The sequence below is a fragment of the Mesocricetus auratus genome, unplaced genomic scaffold (genome assembly GCF_017639785.1).
Source record: "Mesocricetus auratus isolate SY011 unplaced genomic scaffold, BCM_Maur_2.0 Super-Scaffold_100007, whole genome shotgun sequence".
In the NCBI taxonomy this organism is placed as follows: Eukaryota; Metazoa; Chordata; class Mammalia; order Rodentia; family Cricetidae; genus Mesocricetus; species Mesocricetus auratus.
The window spans coordinates 98,219,952-98,237,683 of NW_024429191.1; the positions used below are offsets into that span (position 1 = coordinate 98,219,952).

Consider the following 17,732-nt stretch of genomic DNA (forward strand, 5'->3'; position numbering starts at 1 on the left):
TTGGCATGAGTTAATTATCTCTCCCTAAGTAAATAGTGTTATCTCCTTGTTTCCCACTAGTCTTGTTTGCCCTGGTCAGTTCTTCACAGATGGCAGCCCATAATTGGCTTTTTTGTGGATTTACAGCCCTTCTGCAATTAAGGTCTCTAAACCATACATTCCATTCTGTGGTATGGCCGGTTCCTGGGATGGGGTCCTTTGTTCACTTCCCAAGTTCTCTAGTGGGGTGCCCTCCCTGTTTAAGCTTATATTTTATTTCTATAAATTCGGGGTCTTACAGTATAACCTTAATTTCTCCATGTCCTGTGACCATTGTGTGTGGTGTCTTCAGCAATAGGGTTTTACCATCAAAGTTTTGGTGGGCAACCAAGAGTAATGACAATGCCTGTGTTGTTTTTAGGGTCTCTGGGACAGCTCTGACCAACAACTCAAGGAGAGGTATCCCACACTTGGTATTGGGTTGTCCTGGAACTTGCTGTGAGACCAGGCTGGCCTTAAACTCAGAGATTTGACTCCCTCTGAATCAGTGGTTGGGTGTTGAATGACCCTTATTCAGTGGTTGCATATCAGATATCCTACACATCAGATATTTACGTTATAATTCATACCAGTAGCAAAATTAGAGTTATGAAGTAGCAACGAAAATAATTTTATGGTTTGGGTTACCACAATGTGAACAGCTGTATTGAAGGGTCACAGCATTAGGAAGGTTGAGAACCACTGCTCTAAGTGTTGTTTAAAGGCATATTTACCATACCTGGCAGTTGGTACTAGGAATTTTATTTAGCAAAGTGTGACTTCTGGTAGATGTTAGGATTCCCAATGATGTGATTTTAAATATGCGCATCATTACATAAGTTAGAAATTTCAACATTTTCCCTCCTGAATTGTTGAAAGTTGTTTGTAAAGTCTTGTGGTTGTTTTGATTAGATAATGGTTGGCACCTCAAATGAGGGATGACTATCTTTATGGTGTTTACCTCTGTAAAGTGGGAAGAGACACTTTTTTGGGCAGTTGATAACCTTGGATGTCATGTTAGATAACATGACCAATAATGAGGTATGGGTCCTGAGAAGACAAGAGAGGGGAAGAATACCTTAGTCCCCTGGAATTGGCGAGGCCGCTTTCTTTCTTTCTTTCTTTCCTTCTTTCCTTCTTTCCTTCTTTCCTTCCTTCCTTCCTTCCTTCCTTCCTTCCTTCCTTCCTTCTTTCTTTCTTTCTTTCTTTCTTTCTTTCTTTCTTTCTTTCTTTCTTTCTGTCTTTTTGAGACAGTTTCACTATGTAGCTTTGGCTGTCCTGGAACTCACTATGTAGAGTCAGGCTGGGATTAAAATTAAAGGTATGTGCCACTATGCCCAGCTCCTCACATGGGAAGGAAAATCTCTGCCCTTTATCAAGGTCTGAAAAGATGACAACTTTATAATTATAAAAATGTTACCTTTCATTGCTGTGGGAAAATGCCTGAGAAAAGTCAAAGGAAGAAAAGCATCTTTAGACTCATAGTTTTGTAGGGTCTTTAGTTCATGGTACATCTGTCTTAGTCATTGTTCTACCTCTGTAAAGTAGGGAAAGAACCTTGGGCCTCTGCCGTGTCAGAACATAGCAGAGAGGATGGGACAGAGTTGCTGACCTTATGGTATCTGGGCAATAGTGAGGGATGGACACACTGACAGGCTGGCCAGGAACAAAATATAACCCTCTCAGTGAATATCTGATGTATTTCCTCCAGCTAGGCTGGCATGTACTATCAATAAAGCCATAAGATCATGAACCCATTAGGGGATTAGTTTCTGCTGAGTTTAGAGCCCTCCTGATCCAGACAGTCACTTCTGAGAAGCCCTAGCAGCCAATAAGTAGCTTTGATCACATGATCTTTCAGGCTATTTCTGATTCAAACATTTAAGACTGTAACCAAATCTTCTTTCTTGCTCTGGGAGGTGTAGCTGCTTGTATTCTGGTGCATGTCTGGTGATCACATGTTCTCTTTGAGTCACTATACCCAGATGCCCCTGGGTCTTTGTCTTTTCCTGACATAAATGTGACTATATTATTGCCGGACATGTAGATGACCTTCTTCCTATTTGGTGATCAAGATTAACATGGCCATTCCTGAATGTTCCACATAAGACTTTGTACTATTGTATTCTGATTGATTACATTGAATGAACTCCTGTAAGTGGGGTGAAGGTTTTTCTTTTTTTGGGGGGGGTTTAAAATATAGTCACTGTAAATTGAGGGTTCCCTTTTCAGTATTTGCCAGCTGGGTGAGACTTTGTGAACATCTTGTTAATTTTGTCAAATGAAAACTATTGTCTTTTAAAAATTAAAAAAATATATTTAGTAAAAATATTACATTTAATTATTTACTGCATGTGTTTTTGTGTGTGTGTGTGTGTGTACGTATGTGTACTTTTACCTACTGAGCCATTTCACCAGCCCTATTGTCTATCCTATATTTGTTCTTATTTCTAAACATATTGACGGTGGTAGATTTATGCCAAACTTTGCTCTATGGAGTGTCTATGACCCACAGAAGGTAAAACTCAAGGCCTTTTGTTCACTTTTTGGGATCCTATAGGAAAGGCCATAGCCTGGAGCACCAGGACCTCAGTTCCATTTAGTGCTGATGTGAACAGAATGACTGTTTCATTTGGTGTGGCTGGCATCCACCTTGGAGAGGCTATTGCCAGATTTGTACACTCATGTGCAGTGTGTGAGGACCCAGGGTGTTTGAGTAGACTGACACGGTCACTGGGAATGACCCCAGAGGTGCTCAGTGAATTTGTTTACATGGTTCCGAGTCACCCCTATTCCATAGTTACCTTGTTGGTGGAGTAAAGAGTGTGCCTATGCACAGTAATATGCTGGTCTTTGTTGAAACTCTGTCTGCCCTGCTACACTAGCTGCCAGCAGCATTTTGTGCTCTTCTCGGCCTGTGGCTCCCGAGCCACACCCGCTTCCTGTAACCTTTTGTCTTCAAGTTTTTGAGAAAGGATTCTATTCACTAGCCAAGCAAGGCTGGCCTATGGTTCACTGTGAAGCTCAGGTTGGTTTCAAAAATGGTTATAATCTTTTTGCCTCAGTCTCCCTATTGCTGAAATTACAAGTGTGAGCTACCATGGTTGACTTTTCCTGCAACTTTTTGTTTTTCCTAGTTATTACTTTACTTTTAAAGTTTATTTTTAAATTTTTATCTATTATTCGGGATTTTCATACATGAACACAACACATTTATTTAGATGCTGTCTAGATACTGTACCCTCATTCCCGCCTCTAGCTTCTCTGGGGAACACTCCCCCTGCCCAACCAGTTCCCTTCTCAGCTTCTTGTCTTTTTGTTGTTGTTGTTCCTAATCCACTGGTCTATGGGTACAAAGATAAGTATTTAGAAGGCAGTTTTGTTTTCTGTGTTCCTTTGGAAAAATAATACAGTTAGGGCCTATGATCTCCCCAGGCATGGATTAGTGACTAGGTATTTGGTACTAGGCATGAGTGTCTGTCTTTCCAGGCCAGTCAGTCATTACTGTCGCTTACAGGATTCACATCTGGGTCAGACTGTTGATGACTTTTCTCCCTCAGTAGCCTGTGAATCACCTTTTGGCATTATGAAGGCTAGCCAGCTAGGAGGAAGCTTCCCGTTGAGTAGTTTGATTTCTCTGTCCCGTGATTAAAGTGTGTGTCTTTAGCAATAGAGTCTTACTATGAAGTTCTAGTGAGTATCTAAGAACAGTGGAAGTAGCCTGTATTGTTTGATGGGGGTCTCTGGAACCCTGTCCTGTAACTCTTATTGTCATTAAGTTGTTGCAGAGCTATTTAGACAGTAAGATACGGAAACATGGAAGCTCTGTTAAAGGAAGTCAGGCATGGTGACTCATGATTTAATCTCAGCACTCAGAAGGCAGATAGATCTCTGTGAGTTCAAGGCCAGCCTGGTTGAAAAAGTGAGTTCTAGACTAACTAGAGCTACATTGTTAAACTCTGTCTTGACAAACAAAACAAAACAACAACAAAAAAGATGAGGATAGAGCTTTACTCTTTAATTTTTTTTCATAAAGTGCATACACACAAACACACACACATTTTTTTTTTTATGTATATGGGTATTTTGCCTACATGTATGCCTGTGCACCACGTGCCTGCAGTGCCATTGGAGGCCAGAAGAGTACACTGGATCCCCTGGGACTGGAGTTACCTATGGTTATGAGCCACCATGTGGATGCTGGAAATTGTACCTGGGTCCTCTGGAAGAATAGCCAGTGCTCTTAATCCCTGAGCTAACTCCTCAGCTCCTAGCTTTACTCTTGATGGTATCAGCTAAAAAAAGTAGCTACTGTTTTCTGCTTTTATATGCAAGGGATACTGACCATGATAGCCTTGTAGTGTCCGTACTTGAGAGGGTGAAGCAGGACAATCATGAAGAAAAAGAAATTTGGAACAGAAAAAAATAAAACAATTCTACATATGAATTCTAGTGACACATACTATATTTTTGTCTTTCCTAGTGCTATTATTATTATTATTATTAGGTTTTTCAAAGACAGTGTTTCTCTGTGTAACAGCTCTGGATGTCCTGGAGCTCACTCTATAGGCCAGGTTGGCCTTGAACTCACAGAGATCCACCTGCCTCCAGTGCTGGAATTAAAAGCATATGCCACCACTACCTGACTTTCAGTGCTATTATTAAATTGGACACATGTAGCACAGCCTTACAAGGTGGCACCCTACTTTTCTACTGTTTTTTTGTAACTGCTGGCTGACTTTGTGTATGACATATGTCAGGCATGTGATTGCCTCTGTCATCTCTGTCATTATGAAAGCGTGATAAAAGCCCGTTTCAGTATCGAGATTGCTTTCTGAGGATAGACTCTAAGAGGTGCAAATCTTGGGCCTTAGTGCTCTGCTGTGCAGTGCCTCTCTTGGAGAATACACTGCTTTGAGCTGGACGAGTATGTCTTATTCATTTAAAACATTTAGTGGGTATCTATATTACATTGTATTGCTGTGACTAAAATACTTGACAAGAAATCTCACTGTGCAGAAGATACCTAGTAGCTCAGTTCATTATGGTGGGAACATATATTGGGAATGTTGTTTATGTGTAGTGCACCAGGAAGCAGAGAGCTAGAGTCCAGATTATAACTTTTAAATGCCTGCTCTTCTGTTCTTAGTGACCTGTTTCTGTGAGCTGCCTTCTAAAGGCTCCACAGCATCTTTCCCCAATAGTTTGTCAGCTTGGGAACAAGCATTCCAAATGTCAGCATGTGGGGCACATATATTCAAACCATAAAAGTAAATAACCGATTGCTTATAAGTTTCCCCACTTTTCATTTCTCAAGTATCATATGCTCTCTGTAACATGACCTCTTTATACTTGTGGGATTCTTGGGGCTGTTTGTTTTCCATTAGCATGAACAGTTCTGTGGGATGGATTTCTAACGTGATTGTTGGCCTTTTATTTTTTGGACTAAAGTTTTGTTCCTCTACTTCCATTTTTCCCTCCCCATTTCTTCTCTTCTTCCTGTCTTTTGTTGTTGTTGTTTTTGGTTTTTGAAGACAGGGTTTCTTTGTATAGTACTGGAATTCACTCTGTAGACCAGGTTGGCCTCAAACTTAAGAGATTCACCTGTCTCTGCCTCCCGAGTACTAGGATTAAAGGCGTGCACCCCACAGGCTCTGTGCCACCATTGCCCTAGCATATTTTGCAGACAGAAAGATTGTCAGTCAAAAGTTTTGTGGCCAGGTGGTATTTATGTTTCTCTTTTGGTAGTACCTTCCCATATCATAGACCCTAGAACATAGGGGTGAAGATTCTGTGTAGGCATCAGCTTAACCTTTCCATGTTCAGTGAATTGGTGGGTGTTGTCTTCAGCAATGGAGCATTGCTTTCAGATTGTGGAGAGCAACCTATTGTATTGGCAACAGCCTGGGTTTTTTGGGGCATTTCAATGTGACCTCTTTGGCCAGTGGTTCAATCGGATATAACTCAGTCCTTGTACTGGAAGCTTCGTTTAGTAACAAGAGATGCCCAGATGGAATTCTGTCTCTCTTATTAATTGGAGACTTCATTAGGATTGCCTTCATATATTTTAGGAGGTTTCCATTGCACCAGGGTTCCGTAACACCCTTCAGATGCCACTCAATTCTAGCCGTCTTTCCCCTCATTCCCTCCTTATACTCTACTTCCCCTCCTTTTCACTTGATCCTCCCATTTCCCATCCTCTCTCCCTGCTCCCAGTCCACCCATAAAATCCACTCTATTTCCCCCTCCCAGGGAGATCCATGTGTCCCCCCAGTCTCTTTCTCTGTACCCAACTTCTCTGGGTCTACAGACTGTAGCTTAGTTATCATTTATTTAATGGCTAATATCCACATGTAAGTTTAATACACACCATATTTACTTTTCTGGGTCTGGGTTATTTCATTCAGTTTGATTTTTTTTTCTAGTTTTATCCATTTGCCTGCAAATTTCATAATGTCATTTTTTTTTAAACAGCTGGGTAATACTCCATTGTGTAAATGTACCAACTTTTGTTTATCCATTCTTCTGTTGAGGGACATCTATGGTGTTTCCAGTTTCTGACTATTATGAATAGAGCAGCAATGAATATAAATGAGTAAGTGTCCTTGTGGTGAGATGAAGTATCCTTTGGGTATATACCCAAGAACACCACACTGATTTCCAAGTGCTGTACAAGTTTGCACTCCCACCAGCAATGGATGAGTGTTTCCCTTATTCCAAAACCTTTCCCGCATGAGGTGTCACTTGTAGTGTTAATCTTAGCCATTCTGACAGGTGTAAGATGGAATCTCAAAAGAAGCTTTGATTTGGATTTCCTCGATGCCTAAGGATGTTGAACATTTCTTTGTTTCTCAGTCATTTGCATTTCCTCTGTTGAGAATTTTCTGTTTAGCTTTTTTTTAATTGGACTATTTGATACCTGGTTTAAAAGTGTTGTTAAAATGTTTAGGTTTATCCAGTAAGGAGACACAGACCGCGACTCAACGATCCCACGTGGAGTTTATTGGTGGACAGGGAGGGAAAAGGGGAGCAGAGAGAGAGAGATAAGAGAGACAGAGTAAGAGCAAGGCAAGAGAGAGTAAGAGAGGAGGAGAGTAAGAGAGGAAGAGAGTAAGAGAGAGTAAACGGGCAGGGGTCAGTCCCTTAAAGGGGTCCTTTGCACCTGCCTGGTTCTCACGGAACTTTGGGCTGGCCAGAGTGTTGCGTGAGCGCATCCTGCCAGGTAACAGGGCAGGCCAGAGTAATGCCTGAACCTTTCATTGAGTTCTTTATATATTTTGAATATTAGTTTTTTGTCAGATGTGGAGTTGGTAAGAATCTTTTCCCATTCTGTGTGTAGACTGCTGCTTGTCTGAATGACAGTGTCCTTTGCCTTACAGAAACTTTTCAGTTTCATGAGGTCCCATTATTAATTGTTGATCTTAGTGCCTGTGTCTTCCCCTGTGCCAGTGAGTTGAAGGCTAAACCCTACTTTCTCTTCTTTCAGGTTCAGTGAGTATGGTTTTGTGTTGAGGTCTTCGATCCAATTGGAGTTGAGTTTGTGCAGGGGGATAAATATGGATCTATTTGGATTCTTTTACATACAGCTATCCAGTTTGATCAGAACCACTTGTTGAAGATGCTTTTTTTTCCCTTCGGTGTATATTTATGGCTTCTTTATAAAAAAAAAATCAGGTGTCTTTAGGTGTGTAGATTTATGTCTGGGTCTTCATTTCAATTCCATTGATCCACATGTCTGTGTTTATGCTAATACCATGCAGTTTTTATTACTGTAGCTTTGTAGTACAACTGGAATTGGGAATGGTGAGATCTCCAGCAGTTCTTCTTCTTCTTACTTTTTTTTTTTTTAATTTATTTTTGAGACAGGACTTCTCTGTGTATCTGTGTAGCTTTGTAGACCAGGCTGGTCTCGAACTCATAGAAACCCACTTGCCTCTGCCTCTCGTGCTGGGATTAAAGGCATGAGCCACCTCTGCCCATCTTCCCCAGCAGTTCTTTTATTGTTCAGGATTGTTTCAGCTATCCTGGGGTTTTTGTTTTTCTATGTGAAGTTGTGAATTGTCCTTTCAAGGTCTGTGAAGAGTTGCATTGGGATTGTGATGGGGATTGCATTGAATCTGCAGATTGCTTTTGGTAGGATGGCCATTTTTATTGTGTTAAATTTTATTATGGATCCTAGTGATCCATGAGCATGGGAGATCTTTCCATCTTCTGGTATCTTCTTTAATTTCTTTCTTCAAAGACTTGAAGGTTTTATCATAAAAGTCTCTTGCTTGGTTAGCGTTACCCCAAGATATTTTATTTTATTTGAGGCTATTGTGGAAGATGTTGTTTCCCTGATTTCTTTCTCAGTTTGTTTGTCATTTGTATATTGGAGGGCTACTGCTTTTTGTGAGTTAATCTTGTATCTAGCAACTTTGCTGAAAGTGTTTATCAGCTGTAGAGGTGGAATTCCCTGGTGGAATTTTTAGGTTCACTTATGTATACTATCTTATCATATGTAAAAAAGATACTTTGACTTCTTCCTTTCCGATTTGATTCACCTTGATCTCTTTCAGTTGTCTTACTGTTTTAGCTAAGACTTCATGTGCTTTACTGAATATGTGTGGATAGAGTGGACAACCCTGTCTTGTTCTGATTTTATTGGAATTGCTTTGAATTTCTCTCCATTAATTTGATGTTGGCTATGGGCTTGCTGTAAACTGCCTTTATTATGTTTAGGTATGTCACCTGTTTTACTCTGAGGCTGTGTTCAAGTCAATCCAGCGACTAGGATTCCTATTTAGTTGTCTGGGGTTCCCTTTGCTTTACTTAGGTAGAATTCACAGGTAGGCAATGAAACACTTTAGTGCTGGTCTTGGTATCTTTTGTGTTCATTAGCATTTGATAGCATCAAATTGCAGGAATAAGCAGGCAGAAACAGCAGCAGATGGGGTCCTCTAGTGTTAGGGATCTTGTGCAAGCTTCTGAGAGTGGTGTCCTTAGTTCTACCAGTGTTACAGTTTTTGAGACAGCCAAAGTGCTAGGACCTGTAGTTTTATGAGTATTCCTCATCCCTTGGCAGCAGCTGCTGTGCAGATGTAGGTATTGGGATTCCTAAGTGCTTAGTAATGTTCAGTGTTACAGCTGTTTGGCCTGATATTTTGAAGCCCTTGTAGTTTTTGATCTCTGGCTCTTCGTAGCCTGTCTTGTAGTCTCAATTCCCCACTCTCTCCTGTCTTCTCTCTACTTTGGCTGTTATTATTTCTCCTGCCATGGCTGCTGACCTGTTCAGCTGGCACCTACTGTAACATGGCTTCTGTCAGAGTTGTTGCTGTTCAAAGGCAGCTACTGTTTGTTGCTTCTAATTTCTGCTGCTGGCAACCACCAGTCTTACAGCTCTATCTCTTTTGTGGTTGCCAGTCCTACTGGATGCGCTGCTGCTTTTGCAGCTTGGCCTGCTGGTGGCTCAACTTTGCTTTTTCTTTAGTCGTCAAATTGGTAATATAGCAAGTAACTCTACGTTTTTCTAAAGTTTAAAGGTGTGCTTTGCCATGGGAATAAATCTGTGATTATGAGCCATGACAGGATGAAGGCAGAGGACAAATACTAGACTGTGTAGTTGCTGCTTAGGGCAAAGCTCTGGTTATCTGCCACATAGATTGAATAGGAGGACCACTGAGGTTAGGCAAGTATTGGACCATGTTGTCTAGAAATAGGAAACCTAAACCCTTGAGCATGTCCTGTGAGGTGTGACCCTCAGGAGGTGGGGTCTTTACCACTCATGGAAAGATGAAGAGTGCCAGCTGTCCACATGCCTGTACATGTTCTGGGAGGGGCTGGAACATAGTACTAACCAGTGTATGCTGAGAGGGTTTGTTACCAAGAGAGTAACTAGCCCTCTAGAAGAGCTAGACAGGTATAGTATAGTGGGTTTAGTTCCCAGGTGGTCAGGACACTAGAGGGTGGATGGATGTCATAACTGGTGGTTCCAGTTCTGACTCTTCTCAGAAACTGTGGACTCACATAAACTCTAATGGGCATTGCATGGGGAATACCCCAAAGTGGGCCTCTCTGTCCCCAGGACTCATACCCTTTCTCTACCCACAGTTCCACTATTCACGAGGAACTGCCTTGTGACTACCTGCTGACACCTCCATTTCCATTCTCCTACCCGAATGTCCTTGGATTGTAGTTAGGACATTCATCAGACCTGCTGCCTGGCCTGCCTAGGCCCTTTGGACCCTGGTCCCTATACTTACTGCTATGCATCTCCTCTTAGCTCCCCTTCCCCCCTACACAGAGCTTTCCCACCTGGCTGGCATCCTTCCTTTACAAGTACCCTTGAGGTTGTCTGTGAGCCTTATTTGGAGAGACAGAACCTTGTGTTCCTCCCTCTGCAATTTGTCTTCCTCCCTCCCTCCCTCCCTCCCTCCCTCCCTCCCTCCCTCCCTCCCTCCCTCCCTCCCTCCCCCCCTCTCTCTGTTAGTCTTCTGGGTTGCTTTTTCTTTTGGCGTCAGCCCTGAGAGGGCAGAACTTGGCTTCTTTTTTAAATTATAGAACCTATACAAAATCACCCAGCCAGTGGTTTGGGCTCACACTGTCAGCTCGATGTTGGGTGGGAGGGAAGAGGCTGTGCAGCATGAGGTGGGAGTTGTGTGATCCATAGAGGTTGTGGTCGAGAGGCCCTTGGGTTGGGGTTCCCTATTGGACTGTGTTGTTGAGGATGTACCCTGGGGCTAAGGGATACACTCAGAAGGAGTTGGAGCTGAGAAGTAGGAGGATGTTCCCTGGATGTGGTGGGGATAAAGGTATCTGTCAATTGTGGAGCTGCTAGATGACTTGGGCCCCGGGAGGGAAGGAGGGAAGGTGATGAGGCCTGTGAATACCTTCATGAGATATCCTGGTAGGGAATGAACTGCTAGACCATGATGGTCAGGGGCTTGTTTTCTTAGAGAGAGGGCCATGTATGTAGGCAACTGACCTGCTTCAGGGCTGGGAGGAAATGTGGTTGGTGGAATGTGGGTGAGTTCTCAACATTGGAGTCTTGTTGAGCATCTCCTTGTGTTTATATTCCCCTCAGGCTTATCATACGTCCTGATGTCAAGCAGAGAAAGATGGCCAGTTTTCTGGACTGGAGCCTGTGTACCTTGGCCAACTCTTCCTTCCAGACCATTGATGGTGTCATTGCAATGGATGGGATGCTGCAGGCCCTGGTAAGTACCAGGGACAGCTTGTGGATCTGTGGAACTGTAGGACTTGGCACTGTCTCCAGACTGATGGGTCATCCCCGAACTCTGTTTGTTCCATTCACTCTATGTGGGATTTGTTTGCATCACAAAATTGTGGTTTCATTTTCTACTGACTGCTGTGTACTTTAGTGTGTGAGGCTGGCTTGAAGTGGTGGCTCACAGGAGGAAGCTGATTATATATATATGCATCACCACTAGGGGGCAGTAGTGCCTGCAGAACTGCAGCCATGTCCCTGGGAGTTTAGTTTTGTTCTAAAGCAGTTATTGAAGCTAGCCCTAGTGAAAAAGGCAGAGAGCTTGAAATCTGATCCTGTTTGGATTAGTGTGTTGCAAAGCTTCAAATATCTAAGTATAAATACAGGCTCTGGGACCTGTTTAGAGAAGCCCTTTGTGCCCAACCTACCTATTGCTTGTCTGTTGTATGACTTTTTAGTACTGGCAAGAAGAAAAGCTGCAGTGTGAAATTACAGAGAGGCTATGACCTTGTGAATGAGGCTAGGAAGCTTCTGGACCAGTATTCGTGAGGTCACAGATGGACTCCTAAGTCTTTGTTTGGTTTTGATGTGCATTGTTACAAGGTCATGACTTTCCAATGCTGTTTCTAGGGTTAATGTTTACAATGTCACAGAGGCTTTCTGAGGTCATGGAGTCAGCATTGAGGAGGAGGGCATAGATAGTCCTATACGGCCATGGTCTCTAGGGTTTCACATTCTGGAGGGTTATAGATGACCTTCTGGGACTGTAGGCTCTTTCTTTGATTACACTGGGTGAGATTTGAGAGTAGTTCTTGTTCATGTTTTGGAGGAAAGGAAACTGCCAGGTCACTCAGAAGCAGGATCCTTTGGAGAAGTTTGAAGGCAACTAGTCATACTGCCATCTTGGGTTTGGCTGTCTGTGCACCTTTACACAGGTTCTGAGGCAAAGTGGGCAGTGCCAGGGCCAGGTGCCAGTAATCCTGGGAAGGGGATGTGGGACTGGAGATAGGAAGGTGAGTAGAGGCTCTTTGAACCTACTGCATTTGATTCTGCATCCTGGTTGTGGGAATGAGAAATGTTCAGTCTCTATTTTCAGTTGTATTGCTATTGCCTTCAGAGGTCTGCCATTCAAAACACATAGGAAGGAAACCTGGGAAAATAAGATGTTTCGTGTCCCATGCTTCTTCTCTGCTATGTTAACAACAATTTAAAAGCAAGACATGAGTTGCTTGCTATGAAGACTGTCCCTTCAGTTGGGTGGTTTCCTCATTGTGTTATGTCCGCAAAGTTGTGCAGTAACCATTGTCTCCCTTTAGCATGTCACTCCACATGCTACACAATACTCCATAGTGCTAGTGGTCACTGACCTGCACCTCTCTGTGGAGATGACTTTTATGAACATTTTGCATATTTAGACTGACGCAGGATAGGCTTCTTTCACTGAGCACAGTGTCCTTAAGGTCTGTCCACCCTGTGGCATGTGTCAGTTCTTCTCTCCTTCGCTCCTTTTTTATGGTCAGAAAATGTTTCACTATGGGACTGGTTTTGACTAATTAGTCTGCTGATTAATGCTACTGGTAACATAAAAGTTTTTTTAAATTTACATTTACAATTCTCTTGGGTATGTAGCAGTAATTTTTTCTAATGTGTATGATAATAGATATTTAACTCGGTCAATAGTGTTTCTGCTCATAGTGTTTTTTTCTCTCTCTCTGGTAATGCTGGGGTGTCACACTTAAACATGCTGGGCAAGCACTGAATCATCTAGCTTTAGCCAGCCCCTGATGGTTTACTTTTTGAAAATATCATATTTTGTTTTTGAAGTCTTTTTTAAAAATTATGGTTGTGAGACTCAAGAGATGGCTCACTTGCTGCCTTCCTGGTTCAGTTCCCAGTACCCATGCTGGGAGGTATACAATTCCCTGAACTAGTTTCAGGAGATATGATACCATCTGGAGGAGGAAGAGGCAGGCAGATCTCTGAGTTTGAGTCCAGCCTGATCTACACAGAGAAACCCTATTACCACCTAGCTAATTTTTGAGATAGGGCTCAGACTCAGAGATCTGCCTGCCTCTTCCTCCTCCAGAGTAATGGGATTAAAGATGTGTAGCACTATGCCTGACTTTCTACACTTTTTTTAAAAAATGAGGCATGTCTTACTTTGTAGCCGTGATTTGCCTGGAATTTGTAGACCAGGCTGGCTTTGAACTTGTGTTGATATTTCTGACTGTTCCTCCTAAGTACTAGGATTCCAGGTGTATGCAAACACCTGTGGCTTGGCTTGAGTCTTGCTGAAAATGTTTAGATCAAGAGAATATAGGAAGGTCTGACAAAATGTAGCTAAAGTCTGTTAATCCATGGCGGAGCTTGAGGGAAGGGTCTTGGACCTATCTAGCATGCGGATATGGGACACGGGAGGGCAGGCGTGATTCATCTCAGGAGACTGACTTTAGACTGGTTTTGTTCAGCTGTCTGCATTCTTTCTGGGCTTAGGTGAGAAGGACCATACTTTATAGCTCAGGTTAGCTTCTGTCTTGTCAACGCAATGGTTATGTGTGTGTGTATCACTGTACCTAGCTAGCCATGTACATTTTTAGGGGCTTTAGGGTCTACAGCTAGCTACTTGCCAGCCTGGCTCAGGAGTTTCTCTGATTTGTGCTGCCCTGGCAGCACAGATGTGACTGGCAGGGTAAGCAGGCTTCCTGCCTAGGGGAAGTAGACTCCTATAGGAGGTGGGATAACCTGCTGGGCAGTAACTGAAGGTTTATGGAGGTCCTGGGCAGAGTGCCTGTGGGCTTGTCCATATGGGTGTCAGAGAAGTCACAAAGAGTCTAGTTTTACATACTTTGCTCACAGCCTTTTGGTTCTCTCTCTTTTTTTTTCTTTCTTTCTTTCTTTTTTTTGTCTCTCTGTGTGGTTCCCAAGTTTTCTGTTTTTCCTTTCTTGCTTGGGGAGTGTGAAGAGCATAGATTGTGCTCAGATACTGGAGGACAGTTGCTGTTCCATTCCTTGCCAGTTATGCCAGTGGGTTGAGATTCCTTTTAGTGACTTAAGTCGGCTAGACATGTGTGCCTTTTATTTGAACATCCTCAAATTCCAGTGTTGAGGGAGAGAAATTCTCTTTTTACCTTCCTCCTGAGATGTAAAAAGGGTTCCCAGAGGCTTAGAAAAGTTGTCTCCTGCTCCCCACCCCCCAGCTGGGTGTGTTGGCAAGGGAGGGGAAGATGAGACCCAACTCTGCTGTTGGGGCAGAGTGCTTTGGTGGTTTGGCAACAGCACCTCTGCTCTATCTAGAGAGATTTGCCCTGAGGATGGTGAGCAATTGTCTGACGCAGGCAACTGAAATCCTGGGAAGTGGATGAATGAAACTGGACCAACAGCCATGGTGGTCTCATTCTCTTGGGCTCACAGCGCCTGGCTTTGGCCCCCAGAAACCTGAAGTCTCTGCTGCTTGGGACAGCAGTGTCTCCAGTCTCTCCCTTTGCCTTCTTTTCTCTTTTGGAGGGTCACTTGGGTCTGGTCTGGCTCCAGGGCAGGAGGAAGTTACGCTCAGTGGGTGGAGCAGTTTCACCATGGGCCTGTCAGACCTGAAGGCAGAGGGCTGGGTGTCCTGTGCGTGATGAAACTTGCAGGTGTATTGTGCTTTAGGATTGCATGTTTCCTTTGATGCACTTGGCTTCATTTTTATCCACCTGTTCATTAGTGTGGGTTAGGCGAAACAGGTGAACCCTGAACAAGTCACATCGAAACTAGGATTGATTTTATTTCCCTCGAAGCATAGTCCTCTTGTAGCGTTGATTCTTAACTCTTGTGGGAAGGAAACAAGTGCTTGGCAGCTTCATTTTTCTGGAAGGCCCCTTTACTCTTGAGTATTAGTATTAGTGCAAATAGAGGAAACTTGAGAATGGAAAATATTTTTTAAATTAAAGCATTGTCACGTAAACGTGTTTGTGATTCTTCCTCAGATTTGAAAGTTCTGACCACTGTGGCTTCTCTGCATTTCCTGCAGTGGCCATGGTAGTGAAGGAACTTCTGTCCCTAAGATAGGCCACTGCTGGTCTACAGAGAGAGTTCCAGAATGGCCACAGCTACACAGAGAAGCTGCCTCGAAAAACAAAAAACAAAACAAATCAAAAAATAAAATTCTAAATTTATTTTCTTATTGTTTAAAGGTAGGATTCTTACTAAACTTAGCTCAGTGACAGAGACACTTGTCTAGCATGCCTAAAGCCCTGGGTTTGTTACTCAGCACTGAATAAAACAAAACAAACCACAAAATTCCACCAAAACCCAGAAGCCTCATAAACAATAGTATTAAAACACAAAAATACAGGAGGCAGAGCCAGGTGGATCTCTGTGAATTCAAGGCCAGCCTGCTCTACAGAGCTACTTCCAGGACAACCAAGGCTATTACACAAACAAACCCTGTCTCAAAAAACTAAACCAAACCAAACCAAACCAAACCAAACCAAACCAAACCAAACCAAAAAACCTCAAGAAAGCCAACAGCACCAGGACCATAGATCCATCCCAGGCTGTTGCATGGCAACCACCAGTAGAATCGTTGGCGTGCCTCTTTCTTGAGTGTAGTTTAAGGATGAAAATGATCAGGTGTCTGGGTACAAGTGACTGTTGACTAGGTCACTCTTGTGGACAGGTGTGAGGGACCGGTGTCATGGACTGGGCTCTGCCTGGGCTTTCAGCCACCTAACCAAGGTGTCCTGGCCTTGGCTTCTAAATAGGCTTTAGCTATACTTGGATTTCTTCTCTCTTAGTGGCCTGAGGCATAGGTGTGGTACTTTGCTCTCTCTGGAAGAGAAGTGACAAACTTCTCTTGCCTCAGAAGTGTGTGGAGACTGATCAGTGCCAGTCATGTTGTTAGGCAGAGCTTAGCCTATTATGGTCTTTTGGGCTCTGGCCTCTTTTTGTCCCACTCTCTAGTGTCTGTCTCTGTCTGTCTCTGTCTCTCTGTCTCTCTCTCTCTGTGCCAACGGCAGAATATCTGGATGGTTGTACTTTGGTGCTCAGGGTAGCTTTTCTTTTCATTTTATTTCTTTTTATATATTTTGCGGGTGTGGTGTGGTGTGTTGTGTGTGCGTGCGTGCGTGCGTGTGTGTGTGTGTGTGTGTGTGTGCGCGCGCGTGTGTGCGTGTGCTATAGCACTAATGTGGAGGCAGAAAGAATTCTCTCCTTTCATCATACGAATCCCAGGAATCAAAACTTAGGGTTGGTAGCAGCAAGTGCCTTTTTCCACCGAGTCGTCTTGCTAGCCCCCAAAGTAGGATTTTGGGTGGAGAAGATGTATGACAGTTCGGGGATCAAGTACTGAATGCTCTGTGTCTGTAATTTCAGGGAAATAAGTTCCTGAGTTGGGCTTTGGGTAGACTGTGAACTGCTAGCTCTGGCTGTATCTAATTTCATGTAGCTCAGCATTTTACATAGATGAGCCCCATAGGAACATGTCTATACATGCAAGCAATGCAGGGTTCCACACTTGGCAGGGGAAGGGACTTCGCAGGTCATAGGCCTCATCCTCCTTGTTCCTTTAAGTAGAAGGAAAGTGTTATCTGCCCACCTGCTGATGTGAGCTGGGTTAGTGCTAGAGGCTGAGGAGCCTAATGCCCCCCTCCCACTCCCTTTTAGTCTTGGCTTTGTTGCAGGCCATTTGGATACCTCACAGCTCTACCCCTTCTTTCTCATCTGGCCCTTGGACAGGTGTTGATATCTGGTTGCCCATACTTTCCTTGGCCTTCCTTCTCACATGCTTCCCTCAGGCCTTGGCTGTTGACAACTCATCTCTGATTTGCCCTTGATCTTTGTTTCCTGTTCTCTGTCCTTGTTCTAGAGCCCTCATTCTGTGGGTGCACTTGAGACACCTCTGAAGTCACGACCTCACCTCATGCCTGTTGTCCTCCTTAGCCTTGTGAATGTGGAAGCCTGACAGCGGTTTTGTGTGTGTGTGTGTGTATGTGAGAGAGAGAGAGAGAGAGAGAGAGAGAGACAGACAGACAGACAGACAGACAGACAGACAGACAGAGAGAGAGACAGAGAGACAGAGAGAGAGACAGAGAGAGACACACACTGGAGAGTGGGACTGTTTCTGCCTGTGACCTCTATGCCTGCTGTGTTGTTTGTTCTCTTGTCTCCCTTGTCTTGTTCAGACACCCCTCCATGACCTTCTTTCCACCCCACAAGCCTTTATCCTACAATGTGGTTCCTTAATCTTTTGCCCTCACTCAAGCCTATCCCATGTGCTGTGCTTGATCATTATCTTCTGATAGGATGACAAGCCATCCCACTCTGAAGTACCTCCATGGGGCCCTTAGTATCACTCCTTGTCTGTTGGGTTACCGGTACTGTGTGCTGTTCCTTGGCCTAGACAGGGTTCTCTGTATATAGTAAGCTGCCCTTTAAGGGAATAAGGAGTGAGAGGCATCAGAGGGAAGACCTGCCAAGGACAGGGTGGAGTGTCTTCCTGCCATCTGAGCACAGAGGATGGCAGTATGTA

The 17,732-nt window shown here is 43.6% G+C and overlaps 1 protein-coding gene across 1 annotated transcript in view; it reads left to right on the forward strand.

Annotated features, from left to right (window-relative positions):
- Tbcd (tubulin folding cofactor D) overlaps positions 1-17,732 on the forward strand; it is a 149,072-nt gene that overhangs the window by 11,485 nt on the left and 119,855 nt on the right. The window contains exon 7 of the mRNA XM_040750229.1: positions 11,081-11,213. Coding sequence (XP_040606163.1) covers positions 11,081-11,213 — 133 coding nt within the window. The remainder of the gene's footprint in view (positions 1-11,080; positions 11,214-17,732) is intronic.